The 19,503-nt window shown below is 36.8% G+C and overlaps 1 protein-coding gene across 2 annotated transcripts in view; it reads left to right on the forward strand.

Moving 5' to 3' along the window:
* Positions 1–19,503, forward strand: part of Su(dx) (Suppressor of deltex) — a 118,079-nt gene that overhangs the window by 62,210 nt on the left and 36,366 nt on the right. For both annotated transcript variants that reach the window (XM_069841502.1, XM_069841501.1), the window contains exons 6-9: positions 4,285–4,492; positions 8,822–9,086; positions 12,697–12,851; positions 19,211–19,348. In XM_069841502.1, coding sequence (XP_069697603.1) covers positions 4,285–4,492; positions 8,822–9,086; positions 12,697–12,851; positions 19,211–19,348 — 766 coding nt within the window. The remainder of the gene's footprint in view (positions 1–4,284; positions 4,493–8,821; positions 9,087–12,696; positions 12,852–19,210; positions 19,349–19,503) is intronic.

The raw sequence follows: 19,503 nt of genomic DNA on the forward strand, positions 1-19,503 counted from the left end.
AAACCAAAGGTCCCGGGTTCGATACCCGGCTCCGGAACAATTTTTCCCTCGAAATTATTCAAATCAACTTTACAGAGAGTTATACCTGAAATCTTGATTTGCATAATACACGTCACTGTTCGTTAACAGAAAGCCACAATTTAAGTCACACAGAGTAAGGCCGGGTGCACACAGAATCAGACGCGACGCGACACGGCGCGGCGCGACGCTACGTTTTGCTTTACAACGCCTCGCGACAGCTTAAAACTGTCTGCTCGCGACAACTGATTTGCTGGCTGTGGGATTGGGAAACGGGCCTAGGCTAGAAAATGGCGTCGATAAAAGAGGACTGTCTATATGAAAAATTCTATTGTATTTGCTTATTATTTCCTAAGAACGCAAGCTCCTAAAAATCTATACGATTGAAAGAGTCTTAAAATTAAAATGTACTGCACAAACGTCTTTTTTTATGTTTATGACTACTTCACGACTCACAATAAAGAAAAATAATATATTAAATCAATAATGATGATAGTATAGAGCAGAGAATTAGACTTACTACAAATTACACTGGTCAACAGTCATTTTGCGCCAGACATAAAACTAACAAATTCTTACTAATTTCGACCTCCTGAATTAATAAATAACAAGCAAAATGTTCCATCACTTCGGGTTTTCGAGATGCACAATATAATTAATTTTCTATGCATTTTATTTAAAAAATCACCGTATTTCGTGCGTAACTATTTTGTTTTAGAAATGTGAAGACCCATTATGTGAAAACAATATTAGTATAAGTAGGGCACCATGTTAGAAGCACTTGTAGAAAGGGAAATTATTTTATTGTCCTTCTACGAGTCTATTTCGAGGGAGTGAAACAGGTTCGCAGTATAAATTCACTTGAGTTTACCTGATTTTACTTGAGATGTGCATTTCTTTCACGGTGAGCTTTAATTACATTACTGTAGTTTATATTTTGCAATATATCACCATGTCAAAACCACCGAACAACAAGTTACGAAGCGCCATAACAAGGCTAGCAGTTCACACAAACTGTGCAGAAGATCAGAGTACCACGAACCTTCCCCCGAATGCGTGTGCAAACTGTGCAACGAAGTGTGTCCAAAATATCATTTTAGTAAATGTGTGAATAGAACGAAGTCACTAATGGAATATAGTAAAGAAAAGTAACTCATACCAAACTAAATGGCACGTTTGTGCGCACTTCTTTCTTATTAAACCACTTCTAGAAGCGGAAATTGTTTTATTGCCCTTTTCGGTTCCATTTGGAGGGGAAGAAACAGGTTCGCCGTATGAAAACGTTTCAGTTTACCAGGATATGTTTGTGGTGTTACTATTCTGTGTAAGACGTGTATTTCTTTAAAGTGTGCTTTAATGATAATATTCAAAGTACGAATGGTTTATATGTGCGGATTTGAAGGTTGTAGCATTGCTTTTTGGAATGCAATTAGGCTACACAAAATTTTGCTGCTTTCTGTACGAATTGGACAGTCGCGCTCGAGATATTTTATTTTTATTTTATTGGGTTATTTTACGACGCTTTTTCAACATCTGGGTTATTTAGCGTCTGAATGAAATGAAGGCGATAATGCCGATGAAATGAGTCCGGGGTCCAGCACCGAAAGTTACTCAGCATTTGCTCGTATTGAGTTGAGGGAAACCCCCGGAAAAAGCCTCAACCAGGTAACTTGCCCCGACCGGGATTCGAACCCGGGCCACCTGGTTTCGCGGCCAGACGCGCTGACCGTTACTCCACAGGTGTGGACTCGCGCTCGAGATAAGCATTATAAAATAAAACGACAATCACTAGAGCCAAGGAAGAAAAATATTATACATCAACCCCTTATACTTCAAAGCGAAGTAATTTTACCCCTTTTGCACAATAAGTTAGAGTTAATGAAGAATTTTGTTAAAGGGATAAATTATAAAACTGAAACATTTAAAAATATCCAGGAAAAATTTCCTGCTAATAATAATCCGTGGCGCTACACCCCGTGAAGAGCCCAGACCGACCAGCTGGCTGCTGGCCTCACGTCCACATGCCAAAACAGAGGTGGACGATCATCCAACTAGAATGGAGGTATCGTGTGGTTAGCACGATGAACCCCCCAGTCGTTATATCTGGCTTTCGCAACCGATTTTCGCTACCTATCGTAGCTTCCCAAGTGCATCACGATGCTAGGTGGGCACCGGTCCCATACACTGGCCGAAATTTCATGAGAAAATTTCTTCCCCCATGAGGACTCGGACCAGCGCGCATTCCTTAACATTTCCTGCTATTAGTGATTCAAAAATAAAGGAGGGAGTTCTCAATGCACCACAAATTAGAGAAATAGTGAAGGACAATCACTTCGAATCTTTGCAGGAAGGAAAAGAGACAGCCGTCTGGATAGCATTCAAGGAGGTTGAATTAATTTTCTGGATAACTGTAGAAGTGAGAACTATGAAGTACTAGTGAAAAATTTATTGTTGGCGTATTAAACTAGGGGTTGTAAAATTTCCCTGAAAATTCACTTCCTTCACTCACATCTTGACTTTTTTTTCCCCCCGAGAATTGTGCGATTTCAGTGATGAGCATGATGAGCGCTTCCATCAAGAAATTTCAACTATGGAAAAAAGATACCAAGGACAATGGAGTACCAATATGCTAGCAGACTATTGTTGGACTTTAGCTCGTGATGTACCTGATGCCCAGTGTAAAAGAAAATGCAGAAAATGAAAGCTGTAATCTTCTGAACAGTGAATATTGAGCCTTATTGTCATTATATAAAACAATATTTTGAATAAATATAAATTCCAACATTTCTCAAAAACCGTAACCAACAACTGTTTTTATTGTCTTATTCGTATTCAGGAGGCTCAAATTATATAGAAAACATATATCACATGCCTAGCGCAAAAAAAATGTTAACATTTGTTACGCAGTGTTATTATTATAAATTATTATTCACCTGGTGCTTTCATCTCATTTGCAATGTTTCACATATTTTTAGAAACCACATTATTGTCGTGATATTGTTTCAAATATTGTACAGAACGTATCTTTCCTGTACTAAATCAACTAATTTATCCGCATCGAGCTCCATTATGAATAATGTGCACTACACAACAATAGTATTTTTTATAGATAAGGAAAGCGTGCAATCATAGCCACTACTAACGCATGCGCAGTACACTGCAGCTATCAGACTGTCTCCTCGCGACGAACTTCTAGCAGTCATTCGAAGTTGTCTCTTCGTGTCTCCTTGTGTCTCCTCGCGACCGTCGCGCCGCGTCTGATTCTGTGTGCACCACATAATAAGAAATCAATGGGAGACAAGTACCACGAGACAAAATGTCGCGTCGCGCCGCGCCGCGTCTGATTCTGTGTGCACCCGGCCTTAGTGTGCACTCGAAGTTGGTTGCTTGACGGTTGTCAGCCCACTTTGAGGTCTGTGGATATAGAGGGAAAAATTGGATCGGTGTCGGTTATAGTTCCCGAGTAGCTCAGTGGTAGAGCGTTGGTACGTTAAACCAAAGGTCCCGGGTTCGATACCCGGCTCCGGAACAATTTTTCCCTCGAAATTATTCAAATCAACTTTACAGAGAGTTATACCTGAAATCTTGATTTGCTTTATATGTATCTGTTAGGCTTGTTTGGGTTAAGCATTATGTAAGACAATTATTTTAGTTTCTAGATATCATGGTAAGATGCACATTAAGAGAACTTGCTGATATGTATTTAATTGATTAAATGGCAAATGGAAATGGAAGAAAATTTGCAAGGCTTCATCATAATATAATTTACGATGCCAACTAGTCTATATGATGTTTATAAGAATTCACCAACGTTTGCAGAAATAGGCAGCCTGTAAACAAACTTCAGGAAGATGTCTTGAGCTTTTAATGCTAGCTGGCACACAAACTACATACTATATAACAAGGCTTGTAACTAACAAATGGAATGTTTCAGGACAGGGTTTCTATATGAAAATTGTTCATATTGATCACTTCTATTGCTCTTAAAAGTTTGTAACAAAGTCACAGAATCACCCAGTATAAATATAGAATTGGATAATGGATGGATACTTTCAGTAAAAATAAAGAAATAGAAACTTTTCTGAAAAAGAAAGATTTTTTTTCGAGTACTTTCGAGATTTTTTTTTTTTTTATGATTTACATAAGTCAGTTTTGCTATTCTTATGTTGAGAACTTCCGTTAAATTTACTTTAATATTATTTTCTGTGTAGTAATATTGAATAGATGTGAAGGAATTCATTTGCATATTATTTTTTTTTTCCATAGCATCCCATTTGGCTCCCGGTAGCTCTCCTGTGAATAGCAATGGAACGAGTCCCACACCTAACACTGGAATGGGAACAGGTGGATCTGCCCCTATAGCAAATGGTACTGCTACACAACCAGCTGCAGCGCAGGCCGCTGGACCTGGGGCTCAAGATGTGGCAGCGCAGAGAGGACAGTCCACTGGTGCCGAGGAACCTCTTCCAGCAGGGTAAGTATTGCATTATATTCACATCTCGTGCTCAGTAGAGGTGAGGTGTGACAGCATTTTGCCATCACAGCTCTGAACTGTGACAGCTTCGGAAAAATCGCTATGATAGATAATAACGATTTTGTCACAGTGTAATTTTTGTGTTCGAATGATTCTTAGCAATTTGCAAATGTTGTAACAGCCTGGCATTCACAGAATCAGTACTTAAAGATGATGGCAATACATACCACATTCTAAGGGTAATTTCACCATCAATCATAATGTAGAAGTTTCTTATTGCTGCAAATCCCAGCTTGTGTGGGTTCTTAAGTCTTCAATTCGTGGTCATTTTACAAAATTAAGGAATATAACTGTTCTTTGCAAGGGGTAGGTATATCGGAACAAAACCAAAATATCCGAACATTACAATCACGTAATGTACCCAATCGTTTGAGACCCAAGCCATTACTTCTACCTGGTGATCAATAATGTGTTCAGTCTTCTCTTTCATAATTATATTCCATAACATTCAATTATTTGAGACTACAGAAATCAGTAATGAGTGATAAATTGTTAAATTTTTCTAAATTAATTTATTGTCTTTAGCAATATGGACTACATAAATCAATATATTTAATCAAAACATTTCAATGTTTCCCATCTCGACCCAACAGTTTATGTTCAACTCTCTTCTGCGAATTGAATTGATATATCGCTGCCATGTCTTGCATAAACAGTAGTGATTAGCAAGGCCAGTATATTAAAAACAAACTACACTATGGCCTGTGTTATCTGCGATGTGTCTCAAGAATGTTTACAAAGGTAAGTCATTCGTGGAAGAATATAGTCGATAGCGAGTGCATATACTAGCTTCATTATCAAAGAGTTGCCCTCATTAACCTCTAGAGAGGGACGATAGTTAATTAGATCCCAGATATGTTGTCCCTTCAAGTTAATTTTCTGACTTTCAGTTGTCTGAACTCTGGCGCTGTCATATATGTATGTACATGAGTTGAGTAGCCATATCTATGAATCACATATCGGTCTGAGATGACGATTTCTCAGAGCTGTGATTTTGCAACTATATTCACACTTGGAACTAGGACAAACCTATCACAGCAACAAAATCACAGGTCTGCAAATCACACCCATCACTAGTGCTTAGTATTATAATTTTTGTTTGGCATCTTCAACAGTGTAACACTATTATGCTTGCCTCTTAAATGTCATACATAAATCCTGTGTGAGGAGAATGGATTTATAGGCAGGAAAAATTCGGAGTGCAGTTAGTTAAGGTGTTTCACCTGTAAGACTCTGCACGCAACTTTCCATGCTGTACAACCAGTACATTACAAAAGTTGTGACAGAGGTTTGAGCCTGTTCACACCCAAGGCACAACTTTTGCAGCCGCAGTTTAGCTGCAACTTTGCATCTCTGTGTTCAGTTTTCAATACGTTTTGTGGTTATGCATTAGGGTTTCAGATTATGAAACTCGAACAACAGCTTATTTATGACCTGGTCACATGTTTTAATTATAAAACAGATAGCAGAATGTTAAACTACTGAAGGCCAAACTTGTTGTTTAATCAACTGTTCGAAGACTGGTCCGAACCTCACAAGTGATACCAGCATGGCACCACTTATGACGCAACTAGGCCAGGAGATAATAGGGTAGGGTGGCCACTTCCTTTCCCCTCCATTGCATAGGTTACATGACTGATTAGCTACATATTACACTAGTCAGACCTCAGATATAAACAAACAATTATTGTTCTTCCTCTGACACACATTGTTAAGTGAGATGCAGTGCCTGATAATAGATGTACATATCAGCTAGAACCTCAGTCAGAGGTAGAAGGCCAAAGAAAGAATAAAAATATAGAACAAATTGAAGTTACAATCTCCATCGAGAACTGCAATGAAGTCGATGAATTAATCATGATTTTTTAAGAACATTTTGTGAATATCGTAAATTTTTCTTATTATAACCGCTTTTCACTACTGTATATTGAGTCTGAAGAGTGTGCAATTTAATTTGAACATTGTCTTCACATTGCACTGGCAATTTCTGCTAAAGCTGACAGCCTTTTATTTTCTGTTATAGTACTCGTAGTTGGAATTTGCAAATTCCACAAGCACACTCTTGGTTCACTTAGGTCTATTATTTTTTTTTTTCTGTTCTAACTAGTATTCAGAAGTGACATTATTTTTATTATAAAGCTGTTAGAAAAATGCCAGTATACATTAACTCAATTGCCTCATTTGATAAACAATGATCGCGAGATTTACCATACCAAAATATCTTAGTAAGACATCTTAGTACGTACATACTTCCTTCATATCCTCTGATAAATTCTGCATTAAAAATCTTGCGTAGTTATTCTATAATCATTTTTTACAGTACACTGCATTCATCCTCAAACTGGACATTAAATCCGAGTGCAGGGAATTTCAATACGAGTCCATTGGGATAATGACTTTTTTTTTTAATTAATGTTAGAAAACCTTCTATTTGAAACTGTATGATGGAAAATTTAAAAAAAAAAAAAAAATTAATTTTATCATCATCACCACCACCACCACCACCACCACCACCACCACCACCACCACCACCATCATCATATGTACTCTGTATACATTGTAAATTTAGCAGCTGATACAAATAATTTATTTCCATCACATCAAACAAACTATGTAAACTATGCAAACTATGTAAAGTATTAATGGTACATTTAGGTGGCAACATCGCAACCACTGCAGAAATTTCAACAAAACCAACATCAAAATTGCTGTGGCTACAATCCTGGGAATCCTGTTCACACATTGCTTGCAGCATGAAAAAGTAGTGAACACCTTGTTCGGTAGCTGTTATTTGTCTAGTTGTACACATAGCAGTATGTGATTTGGTCAATATTTTGGCTAACAAGTAGCAGTATAAGATTTTCAAAATATTTTGTACTGCAACATTGCAAAAGTAATGATGTGTGACCATATCTTTATTTGATTGTCAACTCTTGACAACAGATATCACAACAATAGCAGGAGTGGAGCTCTAGGGCGAAAAAAGAGTGGTAACTTGTTCAATTCAAATTTCATTAGCCTACTGACTTCCTAATGAGCCCTGTTTCAAATTGTCACTAATCCACTGCCTTCTACATATGAATATCCGTTAGCAAAATGGTTATAACATACATTTTTTCTAAAAGTAATTTTTCCTTGCAGAACGATTATGTGCACTATACAAAATGTCTCTGTTGAATTAATTTAGCAAACCTGATATTTTGCTTGTCACATTTCAGTTGTTAACAGTTGAAGGCCAACATTGTAAATGTGCTAAGTGCCAATTTTTCAAACTTCACTTTATTCAATCTAAGGGAGAAACATCCATATAAGAATATCATATTAAATTGTCATTGTCGTAGTTTAACTGTAAGTAATCCATTTGTGTGTCAAAAGATGATGTTGCAGGTATCTCGACATGCATTTCGCAGTGTGTGTTTGTTTGTTTGTTTTTTTTTTATATATCTCAGAAAGTTGTTTTTAGCACTTAGCACGTTTAGAATGTTATATCCTCAGTTGTGCAAGAGAGAAAAAAACGTTGTAATTAGTCTGCAGCTATGTCCTTTCATTCAGGCAGTCCATGTTCCAGTTCCTGTTAGGTCTGAATCCTTAGAGACACTTGTGGTGGACAAAATCACATTTCGACTTTTTCTTGCGGTTCTTCCATTTCCCCATATAGACATCAACATCATTCCTTCCAATCTTATATCTCTTATCATTCCATAGCATTCCCCGAATGTCAGCTGGCACATTCAAAATGTTATAACTTACTATGTAAACAACTATTACAATCTTTTTGCATGGGGGGGGGGGAATACATCGTTTTGTTTATTTTAGAAAATGAAATACTTTTGCATATTAATCTTTTTATTTTATTTTTTTTATTTTCTTTTCTACGTCGTTTGTACATGTACTATGGAATACAAAGTAAAAATAGAAAACATTTTCAAATAAAATTCTAGTGGAAATTCAATTTTTTCTCCTGTAAAATTTGGAATTTGCATGTTAAAACCTTTTCCCCCACAGGTATTCATATAATGATCCCTGAGACGTCCTCAATAGTCGAATGGTTAGCATGCTTGCCATCAGATTTGAGATATACAGGGTCAAACATGACTGAAGGCTGGATTTTCAAGGATGATAAAAATCCATAACATGTTTTTGCAAAGAGAGCTAAAGCTGGGAGGCTGCTGCTTCATAATGTCCTTGAAGCAGTCAATCCTATGCTGTACCTCAGAGCATGCATCATTTTTAACAGCTGGGTGCACTGATTTCTCACTTTGTTTACAGATGGGAGATGCGATATGATGTATATGGTCGGCGGTATTATGTGGATCATAATACACGAAGCACATCATGGGAGCGACCGCAGCCATTACCATCTGGATGGGAAATCAGACGAGATCCCAGAGGACGTATCTATTATGTAGATCACAACACACGCACCACAACTTGGCAGAGGCCGAACTCGGAGAGATTACAGCACTACCAACATTGGCAGGGTGAGCGGGCCCACGTGATGCAGCAGGGCAACCAGAGGTTCCTCTACCCACAGGTACTGTGGTTCCAGACTGTCACAACTCTGACACAAATTTAAAAGATGATCGTGTTTTGTAGTTACCATATGTTTCGAAATATTAGACGCACTTTTTTCCTTGAAAAATACCGCTCAAATTCGACTGTGTCTTACACTGTGAAAGCCTACGAAGATTTGGCTATCACCCAGACTAGCTAGATGGAGGTAGTGTGGAAGGTGTGGAAGAAAAAAAAAATTGTGACACTTATCTTCCTAAAGACTTGCTTTCCTCCAATTTTCAGACTGAACTAGAACTTACAACTGGACTAATGTGTTGTATTCGAAGGTCAGTTTTCTATTGTTATTTCCTAGAAAACTTAAAACTGAGCTCTGAAGTGTGGTTGTTAAGGTTGCATGAAAGTGAAGAAATCAAGCTAGAATAATTGGATACCATCAAACTGTCTAGAGTCGACAGCTTTTTTTTCGTACTTTTAACGCTACTTCACAGACAAAGCGATCTACTATTTCACTGAAAATTGTATGTTATAGCGCACAACTCAGAGATTTTTTTCTGTTATTTTCATTATATGAACTTTCACGGTCACAGAGGAAAACAAATTTTAAATGCCGGTAGACTCAACCCTGTACATAGTATTAAGTCGACCACCATATTAAAATGAACGTGTACTCTCATTCCGGTCGATATCAACCTCCTTTTGGATGCTTTTATTGTTATTTACTTTATTATTTTTAAGTTATTTGGGATAGAAAAATACGAATTTTAATGCAGTTACTTTAATGTGCATACATTAAATAGGTTAAGACTCATAAATTTAATAGAAAATATTTAATTAGCAGAATAAATTTACGTCAAACTACACACAACATTATCACATTATTAATGTACTAATTAATAAAATAGCCCTGAAAAATACAGAAAATACAGTTTCCATCTCCTAATTAATATCATAACCCTGAAAATCAACACCAAATTTTAAGAATTCCTTTTTTCTCCATAGGAACAGGAGCACTTAGTTTTCTTTCTACCTGAACATACTCAGTAAGACTCGCATCCTCCACCTCAGGATATTTGAACTGGAATCCACCCCAATTTCTAACAAAACGAAGTTCAAGTCCTTCTCCTGGAACCAGTTCCTCAATGCAACTGACATAAAATTTTTTAGTTGGGACCTTCACTAAAAGCTAATCCCCTGATTTAGGGTCATCGAAATTGTCATTATCATTGTTATCTTCCTCTTCAACCCACTCATCTGACGAATCTTTAGTGAAATGTCCTCCGTCTTCATCACTATTACTGGACTCCTGGTATCCTCTCTGTTTTCTTCTCTTTTTCTGGTCTTCTCAGTTGAGACAGGATGAGAGATTTCTTCATTTGACTGAGATATTCCGCCTTCAGTAGGCCTACTGATACTCGCAATACTTCTACCTGGTTCAATTTCAATTTTCCTTTTCCTTTTCTTGGAAGCCTATCTCATGACCTGGAGCACTTTGATGACCGCTTCTCCCACCAGTGCCTGTGTGTACTGAGATTCTGGAGACTCTGTCATACCCAATTATGGTAGTTTATTAAGGGCTCTTTGTGGCTCGAATGGATAAATTCCACAGGCCTGCATGGTCGACTCTGTACTGGAATACAACTTCAACTTCTGACATCTCTCAATAATATGGAAAAATAATTTTTGTTGTAATATGTTATTAAGTTTAAAATTCTGATTACAGAAGTACAGTTATTTTGTATTGCATTACAGTTAAACAAGGCTAAATTGTTAAAAGTTAGACGGAGTACTTTTTTGTTACTATTTTTGCTATTGGCAACAATGAATTTTACATAATCAAGGACGCACAATTCGTTTGCCACTACCTTGCGAGATTGAAAGGGGAAGTGTTATCAGTCAGCTGGAAGCAAGCAGTGGCGGCTAGTAGGCAATTCTATTGGAATAAACACGTGAAATTAGGAAGTGTACACAGTGGTCGAATCTAGACCCCCAGGTCGACTCTAGACGGTTCCACTCGGTTTTCTTTTTGGTAAATGGATTAACAGATAATAGAGTGAACATAGTTTTGCAAAAAGGTATACTTGCCATTTGGCTGTGCTCTTACTTTCAAAGAGTATTACATGAATTATTAAAATTAAGTTAATGTTAAAAGTGTGAATCTTATTATCTGATCATCCTAACTCCTTTATGACTAATGCTGTTTCTCATCTTTATGTTGATTATTGTATAAAAATTCGTTCTAGTGAATAAAATCAATTACTCTTTCTTTTTCAGTACACGAAAATTTCGTTTTCCACTCATATTGAAGAAAACACAACACTTCTGTAAAAACTAATGTGCACAATAAGCTCACCAGATTCGGTGAATACCTTCATTGCTCACACACAAATTGAGAACTGAACTGAAAAGAATGATTGTCACCATACAGTTTGGATAGAAAACTAAATTTTAGTGACAAACTGAAAATCTATAGATTCAGGAGTCAGTTGTATTTAGATTACCTTAATTCAAGTAAGTTCCAATCCAGAGGAAAGCACTTTCGTAAGAAGTAATCTGTTCATGATCACATGATTCTCAACCTAAAAATTTTCAGTTCATTTTCAAGTCCCGTTAAATTCTACTTTCAAATTGGAGGAAATCAAGGCTTCAGGTTTTGTTTTGATATTCAATAGTGAGTTGTATGTTGTGACACTAATGGAACATGGTGGTAAGTCCGATACACAATGTCACCTGTGCAGAAGAGGTTCTCATACAACTTATACAGCATTTGGATTAAAAGTTCTGGAGTATGCAAAAGAATGTGGTAAAAGGGCACCACCAACTGAAAATATTAATTTGTGCATGAAAATGAGCTACTGAAACTAAAATAATATTCATATAAATTTCACCTTAAAATCAGGATTCAATTTAAAAATATGGCAAAATCGTGTACAAATATTGCAAGCTAGGAAGTTGCCCATTTCGCACATGCATGCACCATGTCTGTTTCCTATCATTGTCCACCAGAAGGTATGACCCGCTTCCCTGAAAAAAGAGCTAATTCACTGTATTTGCAGCATTCATGCAATGAATGAATGTACATTGTTAGAAGATCGATTTTTCAAGTAATATGACTGTACACCTAGTTGTTCTCATGTGATGGGATCCCTTTTGTCTCCCCATCCCCCATGACAACTTACTGCATTGAGGGTATTGTACAGTGGCACTTCGATTATCATCATCTTTGACAATCATCATTTCTGCTAACCATCGTTATTTTTACGAGCATTTTCTGAATTGTTTTTGTATGTTTTTCTAGCAAAATTCTTTTTTCTCCCCGCCTCTTTGTCTCTTCCTACCAGTAGTCTCATTTCCTACTCAGATTTTCGACTAGTTGTTAACTCTTCAACTAATGTGTCCACTTTTGGAATGCATTTATATAGGATATTGACATTCTTCAAGAAACGTTATTGTATAAGTGGTCGTAACTTGAAACAGAATAGCTTTCCATGCAGGATAAAGTATTTCTAGACGGAATTTTAAAAACGACGATAAATGGAAGAAATCGTCCTGTTTTCATTTCGTTAATAGAGTGTAAAACAATGAAATGAAGTTGAATGGTATGTGAAATGCATGTACTCTATGTGTTCTAGCACTCAGCATCGGCCATGTCTGTCCCAGAACAAGAGGAGGATTCACTGGGTGCGCTTCCTGCAGGATGGGAGAAACGTGTTCAACCTGATGGTCGTGTGTACTTCGTCAACCACAAGAACAGAACTACTCAGTGGGAGGATCCCAGAACTCAGGGGTACGTTTCTGATATTCTGTACAAAGAGGTTGGATTGGGAATTCAGCATGAATTAAAGTAAATGCTGACACTTAATCAATGTTCTAACTTGTCACTTAATTTAGAATATAATAGTTTTATTCAACATAGTGTACAAATGTACGGAGTTGGGCAGATAAAACCGGCCCGTCTCATTTCATTTGATTTGAAATTATGTTGGCTATCCTTTCTTCTGCATGTTTAGTTACATTGTTGCTTGTTACATTCTATAACTTACAAATGATTCATAAACTGTTCTGTTTGTTGTTGTAAAGAGTTGTTTTGTGAATAAGCATGACATATTCAATACCAGAACGAATATTCACATTACGTACATAGGAGCTCTATCAAGGAAACACGGGAATTATTGAGGGACAAATATCCGCTTTGCCCAATACCAACGAAAAGGAGCATTCAAGATATGGTGCAAAAATGGTGTATGACTGGATCCATTCCAAATGTAACAAGGAACAGAGCGCCTTCTGTCCAGACACCTCAGCTTACAGAGTGAACTCAGGAAATGATGACTAGGAGTTCTCGAAAGTCCAGCACACATTCGTTTATTCATTTTATTCCATTTATTTGAAAAAAAGTTTGTTTCAAATCAAATGAGATGAGACATGCCGGTTATATCTGCCCAACCCTGTTTAATCAATTTCGTCAAATACTAACCCTGTTTCTTCTTCTTCTTCTTCTTCTTCTTCTTCTTCTTCTTTTAAATTAAGGATATAGACGTCTATTATAGCACTTAGGAACAAATGGCCTATTGTGCACCCCATAAAATGGAAATCAGCCTAGAAAACTGCAATGCAATACCAACTTTGCAATGCTACTGGGTTTAATCTCCTGAAATTCCTTGGGAAACACGATAATGATGCCTGCTTTGGCTGAGCTGGGGAATCCAGCAAAATGTGAGATGATGACTCAACCTCCATCCCACATTTCCTACAAGTTGGGTCATCACTAAGGCCCAATATATGTAGATGCTTATTTAGATGGCAATGTTCAGTCAAAAGTCCGGTTACCCATGTTAGAATTCTTCTTTCCAAAGCAAGGAGTTGTTTAGTTGAGTCAGGTTGTTGTTCTCCAATAAGGAGTTTAGCTTGTCTCATGGCTGGTGTAGATGTCAAGGCTTTCAGTAAACCGCTCATCAGATTCTTCTATAGAGCCTGTTTGATTGTAAACACTTAGAGATGCCAACATAGGGTTCTGGACCATAGCATTAGCTGGAAGTACAATGCTTGGCAAGTAACTTGGTTTGTTCATTGCCGTACACTCCACTGTGCCCTAGGACCCAAATGAGTTTATTTCTTCTGGATAAGGTTTCCAGGGTAGTTCTGCATTCCTCATTCAGTCTGAAGTTGACCTGTGTGCACTTAGTGTGTCTAGTGCAACCTGCTTTTCAAAGCAATACTAACACTACGCTTAAAATATAAAGATAAATTTTGTTACATATTAATTTTAATTTAATCCTTGGCACGACGAAACAATATCCCAGTAAGGGTGAAGACCGACCAGTCAACTGCTGGCCTCAAGTTCACATGCCTCCTCATCCAACCAGAATGGAGGTATCATGTGGTTAGCATTATAGCTGTTTTCGAAACCTGATTTCACTACCTAGCATTGGTTCCCAAATTCATTATGATGCTGGGTGGACACTAGTTCCATACACTGGCCGAAATTTCATGAGAAAATGAGTTCTCGAACCTGCACGCATTCTATAACATTGTGCATGATGCCTTAAACCATGATACCATGGCACAGGACTACATATTAATTATCTGAAACAAATACTGGAAAAAACTAAAGAATATAGTGTAAATTCATATCATCTGTTTGTGGACTTTGAAGCTGCATAAGAAACATTGACAAGAGAAAATTATTCATGCCCATGGAAGAATTTGTAATACGAAACCTACTTTTTGTAAAGTAAAATGCCAAGTAAAGTTGGACAACAGTCGAACCAAAACTATTTTTTACAAAAATGGTCTTAGGCAAGGTGATGCATTGGCATGCAAATTATTTTTTTCTAACACTGCACATATTGATGTGTATGATGAAGAATCCTAATTCTGAGATTGGGGCATCTATTAGGTAGGATTCTGTTAGCCTCGTATGATAGGATGACATGAGTATGGAAGTAGTAAGAATAGATGAAGATGAAGGTGTTAATGATGGCGAAATGAACCCAGGGTCCTACACTGAAAATTGCCCAGCAATTGCTCTTAATAGGTTGAGGAAAAAGGAAAAATCTCTACCAGACAACTTGTCTCAACCAGGATTCGATCCCAGGCCCAATAATTTTACAGTCAGGCACACTGACAACTTCTTCAAAGTGGTGGACGCATACCATTTATTTATTTAAATATCCCAACTCTGGAAAAGGTAAATAAGAGATGCAGAATTTGGTACTAGAGGAACTGTACACTTGATCACTTCAAAATAATATTGCCATATGATGACGATATTGATATAAGTAAGTCATCAAAAACAATTGAAAAAAAAAAACTTGACAAAACATTAGTCTAAAAGTTAAAACCAAAACAGAATTTATGGAAATAACAAATCAACTAAATAATTATTTCATAATGGATAAATACAAGTTTATAAAGGTGAATGAATTGGAATACTTAGGCACAATAATCACAAATGAAAATAATTCTGAAAAAGAAATTAACTACAGATTAATATTAGCCAGTAGAGGATTCAATATTTTGAAATTAAAGGACGAGGAAGCTAAGCAAAATTATCAGGTCGAAATTTCGAATAGGTTTGCCACTTTAGAAAGTTCCGACGAAGTTGAGAAAGAATTAGATGTTAATAGCGTGTGGGAAAATATCAGAGATAGTATCAAAATTGCAGCTGAGCAGAGCATAGGTTATTATGAAACTAAGAAAAAGAAACCGTGGTTTGATGAAGATTGTTGCATGGTAGTAGAAAGAAGGAAACAGGCAAAATTGAAATTCTTACAGGATCCAGTTGAGGAGAAGAGAGATAATTATTTCAATGAAAGATGGGAAGCAAGTCGTACACTTAGGAATAAAAAGAGAGGTTACTTGAAGGAAAAACTGAATGAGGTAGAAACAAATAGTAAGAATAAAAACATTCGAGATTTATATAAGGGTATAAAGGAATTTAAGAACGGATATCAGCCAAGGGTAAACGTGATCAAGGATGAGAATGGTGACTTGCTTGCAGACTCTCCATCAATCCTAAACAGATGGAAAAACTATTTTGCGCAACTACTAAATGTACATAGGCCAAATAGAAATGATCGGGACGATATTGAAATACAAACTGCTGAGCCATTTATACCCGAACCCACGCTTTCAGAAGTCGAAATTGCGATAGAAAATCTGAAAAAGTACAAGTCTCCAGGTATCGATCAAATTCCAGCAGAATTAATACAAGAGGGTGGAAGTGCATTATATAGCGAAATTTATAAACTTGTACTTGCTATTTGGGAAAAGGAAATTGTACCAGAACAATGGAAGGAGTCCATAATTGTACCTATTTTTAAAAAGGGGGACAAAACCAACTGTGGTAACTTTCGAGGAATATCACTTTTGTTGACGTCGTACAAAATTTTGTCCAATATTCTTTGGAGGAGATTAACTCCGTACGTAGATGAAATTATTGGGGATCATCAGTGCGGTTTTCGGCGTAATAGATCGACTATTGATCAGATTTTTTGTATTCGACAGATAATGGAGAAAAAATGGGAGTATAAGGGTACAGTACATCAGTTATTCATAGATTTCAAAAAGGCATATGACTTGGTTAAGAGGGAAGTATTATATGATATTCTTATTGAATTTGGTATTCCCAAGAAACTAGTTCGATTAATTAAAATGTGTCTCAGTGAAACATACAGCAGAGTCCGTATAGGTCAGTTTCTATCTGATCCTTTTCCAATTCACTGCGGGCTAAAGCAGGGAGATGCACTATCACCTTTACTTTTTAACTTCGCTTTAGAATATGCCATTAGGAAAGTTCAGGATAACAGGCAGGGTTTGGAATTGAACAGGCTACATCAGCTTCTTGTCTATGCAGATGACGTGAATATGTTAGGAAAAAATACACAAACGGTTAGGGAAAACACGGAAATTTTACTTGAAGCAAGTAAAGCGATCGGTTTGGAAGTAAATCCCGAAAAGACAAAGTATATGATTATGTCTCGTGACGGGAATATTGTAGCCTACGAAATGGAAATATAAATATTGGAGATTTATCCTTCGAAGAGGTGGAAAAATTCAAATATCTTGGAGCAACAGTAACAAATATAAATGACACTCGGGAGGAAATTAAAAGCAGAATAAATATGGGAAATGCGTGTTATTATTCGGTTGAGAAGCTCTTATCATCCAGTCTGCTGTCCAAAAATCTGAAAGTTAGAATTTATAAAACAGTTATATTACCGGTTCTTCTATATGGCTGTGAAACTTGGACTCTCACTCTGAGAGAGGAACATAGGTTAAGGGTGTTTGAGAATAAGGTGCTTAGGAAAATATTTGGGGCTAAGCGGGATGAAGTTACAGGAGAATGGAGAAAGTTACACAACACAGAACTGCACGCATTGTATTCTTCACCTGACATAATTAGGAACTTGAAATCCAGACGTTTGAGATGGGCAGGGCATGTAGCACGTATGGGCGAATCCAGAAATGCATATAGAGTGTTAGTTGGGAGACCGGAGGGAAAAAGACCTTTAGGGAGGCCGAGACGTAGATGGGAGGATAATATTAAAATGGATTTGAGGGAGGTGGGGTATGATGATAGAGACTGGCTTAATCTTGCACAGGATAGGGACCGATGGCGGGCTTATGTGAGGGTGGCAATGAACCTTCGGGTTCCTTAAAAGCCATTTGTAAGTAAGTAAGAGGATATTTGGATTTAAAAACAATTTTGTTTCCACTCCCTTAGTTTCCAAAGACCAATATCTATAAAACTCAATTGAGACAGTTATGGTTGTGAAAGTTGGACTTTAACAGAAACACAAGAAAATAAATTTAGGATATTTAGAAGGAACATTTTGGCCCACTATGTGAGAATGGAAACTGGATGAATTATCTGAGGCTTATGAAGATAGTCTGACATAATTAAAATAATCAAAATCTCAACAATTAGATGGGTGGGACACCTATACAGAGAAAAAAAAGGCAGATCAGTGTCAAAATGTCTCACTAAGAAATATAGATGGTAAAAGAAAAGTCGGACGTCCTGGCATCAAATGACTGGATAGTATTGAACAAGATCTGGAAATACTGGGAGTACAAGGGTCGAAAAGGAAGGTGGAAAGATAGGAATGAATAGAGATGCGTTATACTGACAGTTTAGGCTGTAGTACCAACAATGATGATTAAGATTAATTACTTAAAAATTGAACATGGACTAGAATGGATTGAATTTCGAAAATGAAATTGACATTATTCAGTTGTTGCAGTTCTGTCTACAAAGAAAGCAACTGTTATTGGACTTTTTTGTTTCATTAAAAGAAAATTTGAAATAAATTGAACAAGTCACCCAAACAATGCTGTAACTAACAAAGCAAGGAGATGTAGTGGGGGAACATGTTTATAGTCTAGGATGTTGTTCTTCTGAACACTATTTTCAACTTAAAACGGTGCTACCAATACATGATTCACAACTTTGCTAACACCTTTGCATGTACATGTTCCACTTTATCTCACATTTACAAAAAAAAAGTCAGTTACAGCATTGTTCGGGTGAGCCATTCAATTATTTTCCAGTAAAAAAAGTAACCAAGTTCCCATTCACAGCCCTATTTAAAAGACGTAGATCCATATAATGTACATAATGTATATGTATAAACATAGAATTGGAAAATCAAATACATATAAAGAGAAACAACTTACTAAAAATTATATTTTCAGGATTCAGTTTTGTTAAGAGCTTTCAAAACGCCTTTTTCTCAGAGGTAATATTTTTTATTTAATGTGTTCTGCTTGTTAGCCGACGATATATAACAAATAGCACTTTATTCCATGCCAACAAAATGAAGTAATACAAAAGTTAAACTACACAAAAATAATGAAAAATATGTTTAATAATCAACTTACCATTCCAGAAATCCAGTCAGCAATGAAGACTTTTAATCCAAAATGACTATTACCAAGCATTTAAACAAAATTGGTATTTTTACTTAGTGAACTGTTCTGCGTCCAATGGATGGATATCACCTACTGGACTGTGAAGCAAGAAGATCTTTCTAGTAGTATTAATTACTGTATTGAAAGATTTCGGATGTTTTTTAAAACCAGCTGACTTGTTCTTTTGTGTGTATTTTAGTAGTATTTTTGACTGATTTCCTTTTATTGCAGTCAAGAGTTGGGTGCTGATGAACCAGCACTGCCTCCAGGTTGGGAAATACGTCTCACAGAGGATGGAGTGAGGTATTTTGTAGATCACAACACTCGTACCACTACTTTCCAAGACCCAAGGCCAGGTGCTCCTAAAGGGTACGTAAATAAATACCAAGTTGTGCTAAACAGTTCTGCTGCTAATCTTCTCAGAGCAGCCAATTCCTCTGCTAGCAAAAGTGTTTTTGACAGACCTTCATTTCATTTCGGACCTAAATAACAGTATATAGCTGTATGATTACATGAAACATTGT

Source organism: Periplaneta americana, chromosome 12 (genome assembly GCF_040183065.1).
Source record: "Periplaneta americana isolate PAMFEO1 chromosome 12, P.americana_PAMFEO1_priV1, whole genome shotgun sequence".
Taxonomy (NCBI): domain Eukaryota; kingdom Metazoa; phylum Arthropoda; class Insecta; order Blattodea; family Blattidae; genus Periplaneta; species Periplaneta americana.